The sequence below is a fragment of the Onychomys torridus genome, chromosome 15 (assembly GCF_903995425.1).
Source record: "Onychomys torridus chromosome 15, mOncTor1.1, whole genome shotgun sequence".
NCBI lineage: Eukaryota > Metazoa > Chordata > Mammalia > Rodentia > Cricetidae > Onychomys > Onychomys torridus.
Window position 1 is genome coordinate 1,499,767 of NC_050457.1, and position 13,528 is coordinate 1,513,294.

The window sequence follows — 13,528 nt, forward strand, 5'->3', positions numbered from 1 at the left end:
CGATTCCCTGTCCCTAGGCGGGTCCTGGTGGGGGCCGCAGTTATTGGGGCTGCAGTTATGTTGGGACATTCATATTGGGTGACATAGTGGGAGTGAGGAGTTGCTTACCCTGTCCCGTCTGGGATGGGGGTTTCTGATCTGAGAGGACCGTATTGGGGCCAACTGACAGGGGGTGGTTTCTGCCTTGAGCTGAATTTTGAAGTCAGGCCTTTGTTAAACCCTGTCATATAAAACCTGAGTCCCCAAGTATGCCCGGACTGCCATCCTCTATCCTCCTTGCCCTTTTCAGTGAAAGAGATAACAATTTGGTAAGGGACAGTTCCCTCAGTGCTGACTGTACATTTGTTGGGGCTGGAATAATTTTTAGACACCGTTATCAAGTCCCAACTAGAGCTAGGCTTCCAATAGGCCCCGCCGGTGGTCTCACATCCCCATTGTTTGCAGAAGAATTCCTCATATCCCCCACATCTATGGGCCTCCTTCCGGTTGCGGCCATCACGGGGGCAGCACATAAAAGTCATAAGTGGACAAGGAACAACGGGTGTTTTGCATTGCTACATCCCGGTCCCTCTGTGGGAAATGGCCTCGTCCTCCCCCAGGCCTGATTGACCGGGCTGTGCGAACCGGGAAGTCAGAATGACTCAAATGAGCAATGTCCCAAGCGTCCAGGCCCGCTATCAGCTGACAAATATCGGGAGTTAGGGGTGGCCACCAGGTGTGGGGGGCATGGTTGGCTGTGGTTGACCATATGGTCTCCCCGGTTTGGGATATAACTTGCCAAAGTGAGCCTTTTAACCTGGTGAGGGGACCCTGACCCCAGGGTTGGGAGAGGGGTGAGAGTAAGGAGGAGTATCAGGCACGAGAGAGTCTTATCTTCAGTGGATTTTGAGTGCGCTGTACCTTCCATGTGGACTCCTTGGCACTGGTCGGGTCAATCTCCTTAGCAGCCTTCACGTGGAGGCGTGGACCCAGGCAGCAATCCCGTCGACCTTGAGAGCAGTTGGTGTGGTCAGCAGGACGGTGTATGGTCCCTTCCACCGTGGTTCCAAATTTTTGGTCTGATGTCGCCGAACCCAGACGGAGTCCCCGATCTGGAAGGGATGAGGGACTATTGGGTGGTCCAGTTGCTCTCGGTAGGCCGCTGCCAGAGGTTTCCAAACTTCCTTCTGTACTAGCTGGAGGGCCTGGAGGTGTGCCTCTAAGGTAGGGCTGGTGGCGAAGGACGAAAATGTCAGGATGAAGGAAATTTACAATAGGTGGGGGGGCCCATATATAAATTTCAAGGGAGTCAAACCATAGGGTCCGGGGTATTCCGAGCCCGGTAAAGGGCTAAAGGGAGTAGGAGCACCCAGTCTCTAGAGCCAGTTTGCAAGCGTTAATTTGGGTCAAAGTCTCCTTAATGGTTCTATTAGCTCATTCTACCTGTCCTGAGCTCTGGGCCGGTATGCACAATGAAGCTTCCAATCAATCCCCAGCAATCTGGCCACCCTCTGACTTACCTGGGAGACGAAGGCAGGCCCATTATCGGACCCCATTACCTGGGGCATCCCATATCTGGGAAAAATGTCCTCCAACAGCTTTTTGGCCACGACGTTGGCTGTTTCCTTCTTGGTGGGGAATGCTTCCATCCATCCAGAAAAGGTGTCCACAAAAACCAGGAGGTAACGGTAGCCATAGAGTCCGGGCGTTACCCTTGTGAAATCTATTTCCCAATGAGTCCCAGGGCGATGGCCCCTTAGGGGGTTCCCTTGCCTAAGTGGGCCTTTCCGGGTTCACTTGGGCGCATGCTGGACAGCTAGAGGTCACTTGCTGGAGTATTTTGGTCCTGGTTCAGTAGTATAAGCCCCAGAAGCCTCGTCGGCCAGTAGGGCCTTCATTTTGCCCTTGCTTAGATGGGTCAGTGCATGAAGGAACTTGAGCATGTATTTGAGTATGGAAGTAGGCATGGAACTAGTTGTCCTTCTTTTGTATAAGCCTGCTTCTCAGAGTCCCACTCCGCCCCCATTTCTTTGCTAGCTCATGGTCTGCAGAGCTGTAGGGCATAGGGCCTCTGCTAGGCGGCGGGTGACCCTGCAGGAGCATCACAGCTCCCTCTCTTGGGTGGTTGGGAGGCTGCGGCTCGGGCGGTTAGGTCAGCCAGCCCTGTTTCCCCGAGCCACTGCTGTGTTCCCCTTCTGGTGCCCTGGACAGTGCATTATACTGAGCTGCCGTGGGAGGAATAGTGCTTGTAGGAGGTCCAGAAATCTCTTTTTTTATTTTGACTTTTTACCTTCTGAAGTCAGGAGGCCCCTCCGTCTGTAGATTTCTCCATTGCACATGGGCAGTGGCGAAGCATATCTGCTGTCAGTAAACTGACTGTGAGTCTCTTACCTTCCGCCATCCGGAGGGCCTGGGCGAGTGCAATCAGCTCTGCTTTCGGGCGATGTTCCAGCCGGCAACGGCGAGGCCCAGACCACCTTCAGACTCAGTGGTGACAGCTGCTCCTGCTCTTCTCATTCCCTTCCTCGAGGAAGCTGCTCCCGTCGTGAACCAGACATAGTCTGAGTCCTTCAATGGTTTGATCGGTCAGGTCTGGACGGGTGCCGTGCGCTTCTGCCAGGATCTGGAGGCAATCATGCTCCCCCGAGGAGGTAGGCAGGGGTAGTAGGGTGGCCGGATTGAGGGAAACTGTGGGGCCGAAGGTCACTCGGTCGGTGTCCAGCAGTAAGGCCTGATAATGAGTCATTCTGGAATTGGAGAGCCATCTGTCTGGGGGGCTGCCGGACTAAGGCTTCCACCGCATGGGAGGATTAGCAACAGTCATTGGCTGACCAGAGTCAGTTTACCCGCATCCTTGAGCAGGACTGCAACAGCGGCTACCATGCGTAAGCAAGGGGGCCATCCAGTGGCTACCGGGTCCAATTTCTTGGATAGAATAGGCCACCGGCCTCCTCCAGGGCCCCAGTTTTTGCACTATACCCCTTTAGCAAAGCCTGAGTTCTCATCCACAAATAAGTTCAAGGGCTTGGTTAGATCTGGGTAGCCCAGGGCTGGTGACTCGGAATCGACTCTTTGGTCTACTGCAAGGAGCCTATTTCACCCTAAATGCCACCCAGCCTGACCGAACTCAGGAATGTTGGCTATGTTTACTCTCTCTCCCTCCCTACTATGAAGGGGTAGCAGTACAGGGCCCGCATTCCCAGCTGGACACCCCCCCCAGCTCGATGCCTGGGAGAGACCCAACATAAGATGACTCTGTCAGAAGTATCTGGACAGGGACTATGCGCCGCTCTGAAGGAAGAATGCTGTTTCTATGCTGATCATACAGGTTTGGTCAGAGATAGCATGGCGAAACTCAGAGAGCGGTTGAAGCAGAGACAGAGATATTTTGAAGAACAACAAGGATGGTTCGAGGGATGGTTCCACAGGTCCCCATGGCTCACCACCCTCATATCGACCATCATGGGCCCCCTGCTGATTCTTGTGCTTATTTTGATGTTCGGCCCTTGCATTTTAAACAGACTTATTCAATTTATTAAGGAGAGAATTTCGGTGGTTCAAACTCTGGTACTAACTCAACAATATCAACGACTCCATCAGTCAGAGACTGAACCACCACCCCTGGCCCCTCGCCTTTATGCATCCCAATAAATGAAAGATTCCATTTAGTTAAAAAGAAAATGGGGGAATGAAAGACCCCCCCGACACCCCTATAGTAATGCTATGTTTGTAAGGAACAAAAGACAGTTCCAGGAAACAGAATGGCCCCACCACAGCCCAGATAGCTATTAAGAAATGTTGCTCAACCCTTTGATGGACACTGATTGTTCTCAGCCAAACCTTCGTCAATGCCCTGTTGTGCAAACCCCCTAAGAGCCATTGGAAATTCCCCAGCTTGTGAGATGAGGCACGTAGGGGAACGAAGGAATTCAGCTAGAAGGCAAAGGTGTAGAGATAAGCAGGATGTCAGGGACAGACCACCTGGCGTCAGTACGGGAGGAATTCTAGATAGGGGTTGAGTCAACACACATATCTGGTTACCAAGGAGACCCACAAACCGCCCTGAGCCTGAGTTCACGCCCTATTGGATTTATACTTGTATACTCGCGCCTCGCTTTGTCCAATTAGAGCTCTGTAACCATTCGCGCCTTGTTTGAATTATCCAATCAGAGCCCTTTGACCAATGCTTTCTGCTTCTGTACCCGCGCTTTTTGCTATAAAAACCCATCTCACCAACCCAGAGGCGCGCAAGTCTTCCGAGAGGCTTTGTCGCCCAGGTACCTGTGTTTAAATAAACCTCGTGCTGTTGCATCTGATTTGTGGTCGCTGCGTGCTCCTTGAGACGGGGGTCTCACCTGAGGGGAGATTCCCTCCGGGGGTCTTTCACCTATTGTCAGGGTAGGGGAATAGCCTTACCCACCTCACCAGACTTAATTGTACTTTCAGGGTTACTTAATGGGAAAAGATTTTCCAGCTAAGGTAGGAGCTTTCATTTCATTGCTCCCTCCATGTGCCTCACTCTAGACCTATCAGCAGTGCTTCCCATGCACAGCGACACAGACAGGACCCTGATCTTTCTGTTCCAGAGGACATCAGGATCCACTGCCTTGTCACTAATTCCAGAAGAATGAGGTCTCACCCCACAAGCTTTTCTCTTCCTGGTTCCCTCTTCTAATTAACTACTCAGCTAATTGTTACCAAATCACCATAGAGTTGGAGTCCAAGGACCATCAAGTATACCCATGTGGTAAAGAACAACAACAGTTAAAAGATATTTATACCCCCAGACCAAAAAGGTCTGGGCTCTGGGCTCTGCAAAAACAAAACAAACCAAAAATTCCCCCAGACTTTAATATAACCACCTATTACTATTAAATGCTCTCAGCAATTGGTCACCTGGACACTAATAAACTAATAAAGGAAACAAGTGCCTTAAAATAATCCAATAAAGCTCATCTCAGGTAAAAATTAAAAACATTTTCCAGTCTCTCTCTCCTCTCTCTCTCTCTCTCTCTCTCTCTCTCTCTCTCTCTCTCTCTCTCTCATTAACACTAACCAATACAAGCAGAGTACTAAACATTATAATGGTCACCAGCCCAAGATTTTAATTTTTCTTATGGCTGCATCTATTAAGATGTCTAAAATTTTCCCAAGCTCCAGAAACCAGCTCAAACCCATCTGACAGGTCAGATCTACTTCAAGGTAAGTGCTAAACTCAAACTTTCCTGGTCTTGGGACCCCCTCTATCACACTGGGAATGCCCCAAAGGAAAAATTAAAAATAATAATTCTTTCTTCTAAGCATGTCTCTGTCTCACCAGCATCCTGTCAGACACAAAAGGAGCCAGAATGTCAAGCCAAGAGGGATGAACAGCTCTGAGGCAGCAGACAATAGCCCACCATGCCAGGACACATGTCTAACTCAGAAGCCCCCTTCCCTACCCCCCAAGAGTCAACAGATACCCACCAAGCCAGCTGGAAGCAGTTCTTCTGGGAGAAACATCGCTCCTATTCCTGTTCCCCCACTTTTTTTATAATAAGCAAAAAGTCTGAAATGTTAGAATTCACACTCACCCTTCTTTGTGAACCCTGTGCACACTCACCCTCCTCTGTGAGTCCTGTGCACACTCACCCTTCTCTGTGAGCCCTGTGCACACTCACCCTTCTTTGTGAACCCTGTGCACACTCACCCTCCTCTGTGAGTCCTGTGCACACTCACCCTTCTCTGTGAGCCCTGTGCACATTCATCCTTCTCTGTGAGTCCTGTGCACACTCACCCTTCTCTGTTTTGCTCTTAAGATGAATCTACCAGGGGAGGATGTGCACCACTGAGAAGCTCACTTCACAGGAATCATCTGCTTTTGAACTACCAATACCCTGGGGTAGGGAAGAAGGGAAAATTCAAGGAATTGGAACTTCAGTTAAGTGTTAAATAATACAATTAAATATTGAGGCTGATTTATAAAACAGTAAAGTGTTTGCTAAGAATAACATTAAAATAATTAACTTAATTTTACCTGTGCCAAAATACTAATTGGAATTAAAATCAGTGCATGTAGAAAGACAGTAATCATGACTTTACCTAGTCAATTAGTTATTTTTCTGGCAAAAACATAGACAAAAGGCATGAGAGGGAGAACAAATTTATATGTGATGGCTTCTAGCCAGAGTTTTTCTGAGATAACCAAATAGATTTCAGAAAATTTCCATAAAATTAGACGTTTCAAGGAAAATAAGACCTTGTCCTGAAGTTACTACTTAAGATTCATAAAATGTTGGAGGCAGTAGGGTTTTATGGCAAGTTCCTGTTATCCAGGTCCTTGAGAGGGGGAAGTGAGCGATCAGTAATTTCAGCCACCCTGGGTAATACAGCAAGACTCTGTCTAGAGAGAGGGGGGGTGGGGTAGGGGAAGAAAGGAAAAAAAGCAGGTCAGTAGTAGAGCATGTGTTTAGCCTGTGAAAAATCCCTGGAATTTGATTCCTTGCATCAAAAAATAAATTTAAAATTAAATTAAATTGGAGCAAAGGAAAAAGAATGTCAACTCTTCTTGATGTTATTCTATTGATCTCTGTGTTACTTTTTAAATGTGTGTGTGTGTGTGTTATCATTATACCACCAAATTGAATCAAATCATATTTCATTCAAAAGGAAGTGTTTATTGCTCCTTTTTTTTCAAAAATATATATTTAAGTGGGGCCATGGGTTCACTCATGATTATCTTATTAACTTGATGTATAACTCACACAAATCTAAAAGATACTGTCTAATAAATATAGAATGATATGTACATATTGTGTTTGTTTACTTGTATATGATATACAATATCTGAGTTGTCAGTTAATTTTTCTTTGATGACTTTCTAACCATGAGTCTTATTTCCTAAACAGTATTGAACCTTTAGAGGAATAAAATGACACGTAAGAACTGTAGAGTCTTTGCTAGTGCCACTAAATTATCTGTGTTGGAGGACACTGGGCTCCTCACCTACCTCTATCCCTCCTGCTTCCCCTTTGAGCACCATGCCCATTCTGGTTCAGATCCCACAGACTTCCCAGATGTGACAGGTTTAAGACCTTCCCTTAGGGGTCCTGCCCCCACTTTTATGGCCAGGGTACTCTTGAGCAGGGAGAAGTGGTAAATATTTAGATAGAAAGAGATACCTAGACAATAAGAGGAAAGACAGAAACACAGGAAAGCCTTGGGAGGGCCGTGGTCAAAACTCATTATCCCAGAACTTTATTCAAAAGGCTTTTTATAACAATGCCAAGGGAGGAGACAAAAGACCTCCCCTGTGCTAGATACAGCCAAGTGTAGACCCTTCCAAACACCTGGTACCCAGGCCCATGGCCTAATCATCCTCTTATGTAGCCCTCCTGGTAAAGCAAGCTCACATCTCACTAGGAAACCTCTGTGGGCTCCAACACTTCTCTTCTTTGTCCCCTTTGTTGAAAATGGAGGGGCAAATATTCAACCAGACCCCAGACCAAAAATTTAGATATGTTTCCCAAAAATTTTGACATGTATTACTCTGTCCTAATTAATGTTAATTCATGTAGTCATCCTATAGATTATATTTTCCCATGTCTGTCCTCACACTGGACATCCATGTCTAGTGACTTAGTTTAGGCCCTCCCAACTTCTACCCTGGATTTCTGCAACAGACTGATGTCTGTGCCCTCTTTTTGTGCACACCACCAATTCAGATATTATTAGAATGCCACCAAATATATCACCCCTCACCTAAAACCCTCTGTGGCTATTTACAGCCTTCTACATGAAGTTCAAACTTCAGCCCACAAGGTCCCTCATTTTTCAACTTTGGCTGTTTCTTTGGCATTATCTCCCATCTTTTCTTGAACGCATACTCCAGAATAACATAGCCAGAATACTCTTCTCTTTGGCAGGCCTTGGAACACGCCTCAGCAGACCTTCCCTTTGTTCTTTTCCAAACATTCCCCTCCTGTATGAAGTGTCTTTCCCACCTTTCTTAGTTGGTTACTACAAATCCTTCAAAAACTCATTCTGAGTATTGGCTCCTTGAAGGGACCTCTTCCACCCAGTGTGGTTTGAACATTCATGACACACCAGGCTTTCAGGACAGTACTATCCTCAGTGCTAGCAAGCTGTTGGTAGAGGTGGTTTTGCCAGGTGAACAGTGAAGAGCTACTGAGAGGGGACTGGGTTGCTGAATCTTAGCTTGGTATATGGTAAATGATGAGTAATTGAATGAGTTGTGGTTTTGGTTTTGGTTTTGAGATTGTAACCCTGGATGTCATGAAACTATATATATATATAGAACAGGCTGTCCTTGAACTCACAGATCTCCACCTGCTTCTCCCTCCAGAGGTCAGTGATTAAAAGTGTGTGCCACCATTCCTGGATATGAATGCATTTTTATTGAACTGGCAGAATAAATATCCTGTAATAATCTGAATTAACTCTGTATCTTTCCAAATCCAAGTGCTGTCAGTATGATAGAATTAGGTGAGGCAACTGACAGGTGGTAGACCATGGGAACTCCTCCCAAATGAACCAAATTAAGACATCATGGAAGTCTTCAGGAACACTGTCTGTTCCCCTGGAAGATGCAGCCTTCACAAGACAATGGACTTGCTGTCCTTGAGTATGGATTCCCAGCCTCTGAAATTGTGAGACACTTGAGTTTTTGTTCTTATAAATATCTAGTTTCAGGTGTTCTGTGACTGCTGCATAAATAGACTAAGAAGTTTGACTTTGATGTCAGTCATCTAATCCTCATCTGGTAATTTTCATTTTGGAAAGAATAAGATGAAGGTGGAAAATTCAAGGAACAGGAAATAGATCTGGCAGAAGATGTAGAGGTGGAAGATACCTATGGTAATCCACTCTCAAGTAATTTCCCATGTGTCTGTCAGGCCAGTCCAGCAATAGTCATTACCAAACTTCTGATATTTCTGTCAGTGTTTCTACCACTGTCATTATCTAGGAGGTTTTTATAATGATCCATACACTGGTAACTCTTGATTTAAACATCTCATGCAAAGGTGCTACTCAGAACTCCATTTGGCTGATTTGTATGTAATCATTGAACACTTTAAATACTTTATTTCCCAGAATGTAACACACTTGGGGATATTGTGTATTTATGTGGGTATTCTGAGTATAACTGTTGGCATCTGGGCAGTTGAAGGCTGTAAAGACAAAGCCCTGGGTATTTCCACTAGCACAAAACTGGACATTCTGTGTAAGAGATCCTGGAACTGAGAGTGAGCACCAGACTTTCAAAGTTTTATGAGACAGTTTCTTAACTGCAGGTCACCCACTTAACTCAATGTAAATCTGGTAAACCTTAGCTGAGTACATTTCTCACCTGGCTACTCTTCCTCGAAGGTCTCCAACTCCGTGCTGGTGTTTGGTGTTTAGCTCCTGCACTGCAAAGTTGGTTCCTGTGGCTGCCTGGTCTCGAATTCTTATTTGGTCTTCTAGGATCTGTAATTTTGAGTTACGGCCATAATTCATTTCCCAATACTCATGATGAGAGAACATCACTAAAATGCACATTGTGGTTAAGCAGATGGGGAAAAGGGAGAGGGGGAGAGAAGGGGGAGAGAGATGTATAACAGAGGGAGGCTGATGTAGTTTCAGTTGAGTGCTGCCAAGGGCTAATGAAGTCTTAAAAATTTTTGAACACTAGTCAGAAAACCAGGCTTCATGTGAAATATCTCAATTCAAAAACATTGTCATCTACTATGAAAATCAGTATGGCTATTCCTCAAGAAGCTGGGAACAGATATTCTTCAAGATTCAGCTATACCACTCTTGGGCATATATCCAAAGGACTCTACATTCTACTACAGAGACAGTTACTCATCCATGTTCATTGCTGCTCTATTCATAAGAGCCAGAAATGGAAAATAGCCTAGATGTTCATCAACAGATGAATGAATAATGAAAATATGGTACCTTTACACAATAGAATATTATTCAGCTGTTAAATAAAAAACAAAATCATGAAATTCTTGGGTAAATATATATAGCTAGAAAAAAATAGTCTTCAATGGGATAACAGCCCCCAAAATACAAATGTGGTATACATTCTCTTATATATGGATGCTAGCTTTTAAATATTCAACAGTCATGCTACAATCCATACAACTATAGAGGTTAGGGGTAAAATATGGGTCTAGGGGGAGGGGAGGGTCTCTCAAGGAAGGAGAAATAAAATATATTGTTATGAAGAGACATGGTGAAGGCTGAACAGAAGTATTGAATAGAAAGGAGAAGGGAAGAGGGGGAAGGAGGGAATATGGGAGGGAACAGCTAGTACTAAGGGCCATTGGAGGGTCATGTGGAAATCTACTAGAGTAGAGACTTTTAAATATATATATATGAAAGAAATCTAAAAGAAGTCATCAAATAATGGAGGAGACAAAACCCAAACTGGACCTCATTTTGTAAAGTGTCTACTCTACATTTTCTAGAAATTATAAAAGACTTACATCATATGTATGTTCAGATTTTATCCCTATTATATCTCAAATGTGTTCTGGCATTTTCTTATAGTACCAAGTTGGTGGTGTTGACAATAGTGGTTTTAAAAATATTTTGCACCAACTTGTAACTATTAACTTAAAAATGAAAAAAAAAACTACTCCTTAAAAGTAATATTTTAGTTAAAAAACAACTTCAGTATACACTGATAAACAAAATGTTTAGTTGAGAAAAAAGGGCATAGTACTTTGGAAAAAATCACTTGTGATTTATGGAAACATTTGAATTTATTATATAATTAACAATAAGCCAACAGTATTTTTCTAAGAGAAAAATCCATGCTCCTTGTTGTGGAATATTACTTTAACTATGTAATGGTGTGTTGTATTTATTTGTGCTACATTTGTTTAATTATGTAAAGATGTGTTACTGTTTTATCTTGCCTACCTAAGGCCCCTGATTGGTCTGATGAAAAGCTGAATGGCCAATGGCTAGGCAGTAAAGGGATAGGTGGGGTTGGTGGGCAGAGAGAATAGGAGGAGAAATCTAGGCTTGAGACAGAAGAGGAAAAGAGGAGGGAGAAAGAGAGGGAGATGCCCAGAACCAGCCAGCCAGCCACAGAGTAGGACATACAGAAGGAAAGAAAGGTAAAAAGCCCTGAGGCAAAATATAGATGAAGAGAACAGGTTAGTATAAGTTTAAGAGCTAGTGAGACAAGCATAAGATAAGGCTGAGCATTCATAATTAATAGGAAGTCTCCATTGTTGTGATCTGGGGGCTGGTGGTCAGAGAAAGCCTGCTACAATGCCTCTTACAGTATTAAGATTTCCAGTATAATTTCAATCAACACTCATAGTACTATAGCACCCAAAGATGGGAAGACAAATGCCTGAACTGTGTTTATACTTGATGAATTTTACCAGGCAAAAAGAGGTTTTAAAAGTGAATGATAGGAATAGAAAAGACCTTATACACAGATTTCCCCCATTTTTTAAACTGGCAGATTGGGACAATCTGTGAGCAAGGAAACCTGACCCCCAGACACTGGTATCAGTGGTGCTTCCTGTGCAAGGACAGCCAGTTTCCTGAGTGTAGTGTGTACCTGTGATGTACACAGCAATGCACACTGCAGACCATCTCAGTGTAGTGTGTACCTGTGATGTACACAGCAATGCACACTGCAGACCATCTCAATGCAGTGTAGACCTGTGTGTGATGTACACAGCAATGCACACCTTAGACTGTCTCAGTGTAGTGTAGACCTGTGATGTACACAGCAATGCACACTGCAGACCATCTCAGTGTAGTGTGTACCTGTGATGTACACAGCAATGCACACTGCAGAACATCTCAGTGTAGTGTAGACCTGTGTGTAATGTACACAGCAATGCACACCTTAGACTGTCTCAGTGTAGTGTAGACCTGTGATGTACACAGCAATGCACACTGCAGACCATCTCAGTGTAGTGTAGACCTGTGTGTGATATACACAGCAATGCACACTTTAGACTGTCTCAGTGTAGTGTAGACCTGTGATGTACACAGCAATGCACACTGCAGACCATCTCAGTGTAGTGTAGACCTGTGATGTACACAGCAATGCACCCTGCATACCATCTCAGTGTAGTGTAGCATTGACCTGTAATGTAACATAGCAATGTAATGAAGACTTCTGTAACCCTGGGGAAGGCATAGCCACACTAAGACACAGGTATTCATGTGAGTGTGTGTGTGTGTGTGTGTGTGTGTGTGTGTGTGTGTGTGTGTGTGTGTGTTGAGGGAGAAGTGCATCATGGGACAAGACTACAACAAATGGTATTGGTAACTTTGGTTACTTCTAGTTGCAAAGCAGGATATTTGAACGTTTAACTTTATGTAAAACTAAGTAAATACACTTTTTTAAAAAGATAAAAAGCACAAGAGGCCATTGTAAATGTTATTGCTAAGTGTTCACTGAGGTCAGGCAGCCAGCATGTGCCTCAGTGCAGTAGCTCAATGCAGGACCTGTGCGGCAGCAGCACCAACCTCTTGCTTTCTTTGTGTGCAGTGGCACCAGGAGGGTTGACTGAAATCATAGTGGAAATATATACCATCAGAGGGTCAAACACCACAGAGCAGGGACTTTCTCTCAGAAAAATACTCATTTGTTGTTGGTTGTTTATTTTTTGAAGGGCCAGCCATCCAGCTCCCAAAACACCACATGCAGATTATTGTTACTTATGAATGCCCAGCCTTAACTTGGCTTAGATCCTACTCAACTTTTCTTAATTTATCCCGTCTACCTTTTGTCTTTGGGCTTTTCCCATTCTCTAACTTCTGTAAATCTTACTCTTACTCTGTGGCTTGCTGTGTAGCTGGGTGGCTGGCTCCTGGGCCCTCCTCCTTCTCTCTTGCTACTTGACCTTGCCTCTCAGATTTCTCCTTCTATATATTTTCTCTGCCTGCCAGCCCTGCCTGTCTTTTCTCCTGGCTCACTATTGGCCATTCAGCTCTTTATTAGATCATCAGGTGTTTTAGACAGGTACAGTAACACAGCTTACAGAGTTAAACATGCAGCATAAACAAAAGTAACACACCTTACAGTAATATTCTACAACACTGGTCGCTTATTGTTAAATGTTTAACAATGTGCTGCTGGCTATCATCCTTACTATATAAAAGAGCTTATCATATTAAACATAATTAAAACATGCTAAAACCCCAAAAGATATATTAGCAAAATACATGAATAGAATATTAGCTGAGAAAATAAAATTATCATAATCAGATTAACAAGTTGATTCAACATCTTCAGGAAAAATGAAACAGCACCTAATTTCTGTACATTATTAAGGATTGAAACAGTAAATCTAGATGTTGGCATAAGCCTGGTGTGAAGCATCCCACAGAATGTTAGTGGGGTGTAAATTAATGCAAAGCTTGTGAAGCCAGTTTAGGAACATGTTTAAGGAGCTTTTATTATATCTATACCCTAGTAATTCTGGAGGTAATCCAATATACAAGCATATTTCAATATTAAGAAAGTAATTAAGCAAATCATGATCTATACACTATATAAAGAGATTTTAATGATGTGAGT

At 44.1% G+C, this 13,528-nt stretch overlaps 1 protein-coding gene across 1 annotated transcript in view; it reads right to left on the reverse strand.

Annotated features, from left to right (window-relative positions):
- The window catches only part of Fam81b (family with sequence similarity 81 member B), a 63,928-nt gene that overhangs the window by 30,386 nt on the left and 20,014 nt on the right, over window positions 1–13,528 (reverse strand). Inside the window, exon 4 of the mRNA XM_036206710.1 lies at window positions 9,329–9,447. Within this exon, the coding sequence (XP_036062603.1) occupies window positions 9,329–9,447 (119 nt within the window). The remainder of the gene's footprint in view (window positions 1–9,328; window positions 9,448–13,528) is intronic.